General features: G+C 49.5%; 1 protein-coding gene across 1 annotated transcript in view; it reads left to right on the top strand.

Moving 5' to 3' along the window:
- The first annotated feature begins 1849 nt into the window (after positions 1-1849).
- The window catches only part of LOC121024635 (CMRF35-like molecule 5), a 6704-nt gene continuing 5487 nt past the window's right edge, over positions 1850-3066 (top strand). The window contains exon 1 of the mRNA XM_040466838.1: positions 1850-2155. Within this exon, the coding sequence (XP_040322772.1) occupies positions 2116-2155 (40 nt within the window). The 5' untranslated portion in view covers positions 1850-2115. The remainder of the gene's footprint in view (positions 2156-3066) is intronic.

Genomic DNA, 3066 nt, shown 5'->3' with positions numbered 1-3066 from the left:
GTGGCGGTTCTGAAAGCTGGGAGGGAATGGTGGGGGGGGGGGGGGGGATGGAGAAGAGAAAACAGCTGAAGAAAGGGACGCTTGATCTCCCGGGATCGCGCCCCAGTGGGCTCCTGATCAGACCCTGGGGAGAATACTGGAGTTTGAGACTTGGTGAAGGCCATCGCCAGTCACAGACTGGCCACTAGATGGAGCACATGGGGGCATCTGGGAGCGCCTGCAAGGCTCCAGAAAGCTGAACCAGCGCACGCAGGAACCACAGTCCACAGAAGCCACCTCAGCACTTGAAGTCCTAACCTCACCAGCTGGACTGCCTGCCATTAAAGAAACGGAAGTCAGAGTGAAAGACCTGTCCTGCGAGGTGATAGCATTGCTTTGCATGTCTGTGGTGGTGGTTCCGTGAAATGATCCGTGTGTTAAACACATAGAACTGAACAGCACCACAAAGTTGCACCGTATGTAAGATTCGAGAAGTAGCAAAAAGAACAAGAAAAACGTTTGAATCTTTTCACTCTAAGCGTATGTGGTTTATTTTATCCCAATTACACCTCAGTCGACCTTGAGAAAGGAAGGGAGGGAGGGAAAATTTGAGGAGAGGCCAATGTTCCCACTCACCAACCCTGCATAAATTCAGGGCTCACTGGGGTCCCAATCCCAGAAGAAGGCTCAGCTTCACACATGGACACAAACAGAAGTATAGGAACTTAAGACAGGCCCCCAGGTAGGCCACCTTGATGTGAAGATTATTCGGAGGTAAAGGCACTCAAGACCCTGTGGGCTCCAGAGAAACTTTTGTCCCTCACTAATGACATAAAGAATCTCAATTGGAGGATCTTTGCAGAATAAGGGTTATTACGAAGGACAAGTGTTATCTGAGTAACGCAGCTGCATGGCAGGGCCAACATCTGTGCACCAAACACTTACTTTCTGGTTTCATCTTCCTGTGAATTGTGTTTCTTCCCTTAGAAATCTCAGACTCCTTCCCCCTTCTCCTTCATTCACCATGACATTTTTACCTCTTTTTGCCTGACTGCCATGTCTGTGTGGACTCCCTGCACGTATGCTATTAGATGCGATTTTCTCTTGTTAATCTGTCTCATGTCAATTTGATTCTTAGTCCAACCAGAAGGACCTTGAAGGGGACAGGAATTCTTTTTTTTTTAATTTTCATTTTTTATGTTTATTTTTGAGAGAGAGAGAGAGAGAGACAGAGGTGAGTGGGAGAGGGGCAGAGAGAGACGGAGACACAGAATCCGAAGCAGGTTCCGGGCTCTGAGCTATCAGCAGAGAGCCTGATACAGGGCTCGAACCCACAAACTGTGAGATCATGACGTGAGCCAAAGTCGGGTGCCCAACCGACTGAGTCACCCAGGGGCCCCAGGGACAGGAATTCTTGTTCTGCATCCCCCCCACCCCCACCCTGGGCTGGCCAGCCACACCCTCTCCTACTCCTCTGGCAAAGCCCTGGGCTGCTCCAGAGCCCCCCAACCCCCACCAAGCCCCCGACCCCTGCAAGGCAATCTGAGGGTGGCAGGTGGCAGGGAGAAGACCCCATCCTCTTTGTCTATGGAAGACTAGTGTGGTGGGGGGCAGGTGGAGAGGAAGCCCCAGGCCCACGGGCCACATGTTGGGACAGATTGACTTTAGGAGTGCAGATGACAAGAAATGGCATTTGGAGCACATCTGAGCCGCTAACAGGGTGGACAGCTGTACAAAGGGGGCAATAACCAATGGAGGTGGGGAGCGGGGCTGGGAGATGAGGTACAGGAAGTAGGTGTGCACGGACTGGAGGTGGTGCTAGGGAGGGGAGGGGCAGAGCTCTCCCCAGAGAGAAGGTCCTCAGGGTCACCCTCCAGGGGGTGCCGAGTTGAGCAGCCAGAGCAAGGAGAGGGGACACCACATCACTTCACCCATAAGCTCCCAACGGACAGCACTACTTTGCAATTGATGAATGAAATTAGGAAGTAACTGAAGAAAAATTATTAAGAAAAGTAGATGAGAGAAACGAAAACGAATATTTTAGAGAAATAGAAGGCAGTTTGACTCTGAGCTCTGTTCCAGTCCCCAGAGGGCAGCTGGCATTTGCTGAGCACCAGGGAGACAACCAAGCAGGACATGTGGCTGCTCCCGGTTCTGTTCCTTCTTGTCATCCAGGGTGAGTGAGGCGGGGCTCTAGGATCGAGCACCTGCAGGGTGGAGGAGGGCAACACAGACAGGGTCTGCATGGGAGGAAGTGGCAGAGCCTTTCATTCATCCAGACACTTATTCATTTAAAAAATTTTTTTAATGTTTTGTTACCTGACAGGTACTAAGTTAGGTGTTGGGGAAGGAAATAAAAATAAATAGCACAAATGGTGTCCGTTTTCTAGGGCACAGTTTGTCAACTTGTGGTAGATAGATCCTAAGACAGATGATGGATGGGTGGACGGATGGATGGATGGATGGATGGACAGATGAATAGATGATAGATAGTTGCATACACGCACACATATATGCACACACACATAAATGCATGAATTCCTGAGGAACTCTGAAGAAGCCAGATGCTCGGGCTCCAGCAGAAAGCCACTCAGTTAAGGTGGAGATCAGGCATCTGGATCATTTAAGCCTGTACATTGGTCTTGAACTATAGCTTGAGCCAGGATCCTTTTTTCCGAAGACCTCAGACAACAGAGAGGAAGGCAAGCAGCAAAACCAGGGTGACAGGCTCTCTGGAGAGTTGCTCATCCCCACACACCAGCCTGCCTGGGTCTCTGCTCTGGATGACCTAAAGACAGATCATCATCTAGTGTCCTTAGCATGATACCTGAGACAGGGACTAAGTGGTCTGGTGGCGCCAGCAGCGACCAAGTTGGCTACAGAAAGGGAGAAACTGTTTGAGCTGAGCCTTGAAGGATGAATATAAGAGTTTGATTCCTTCAAGCAAAGAAGAAAGCACATTCCTGGTAGAGGGAAGAGCTTGTACAAAGGTATGAAGACACAGAAGAACAAGGTGTATACGTAAAAAAAAAAAAAAAAAAAAAAAGAAAAGAAAACAACAACAACAACAAAACAAGCAATCACCTG

This window comes from Herpailurus yagouaroundi, unplaced genomic scaffold (assembly GCF_014898765.1).
Source record: "Herpailurus yagouaroundi ecotype Mexico unplaced genomic scaffold, PumYag 66533, whole genome shotgun sequence".
NCBI classification, from domain to species: Eukaryota; Metazoa; Chordata; class Mammalia; order Carnivora; family Felidae; genus Herpailurus; species Herpailurus yagouaroundi.
Note: the sequence above shows the minus strand (reverse complement) of the source record. Positions and strands in the feature narration are given on the sequence as shown.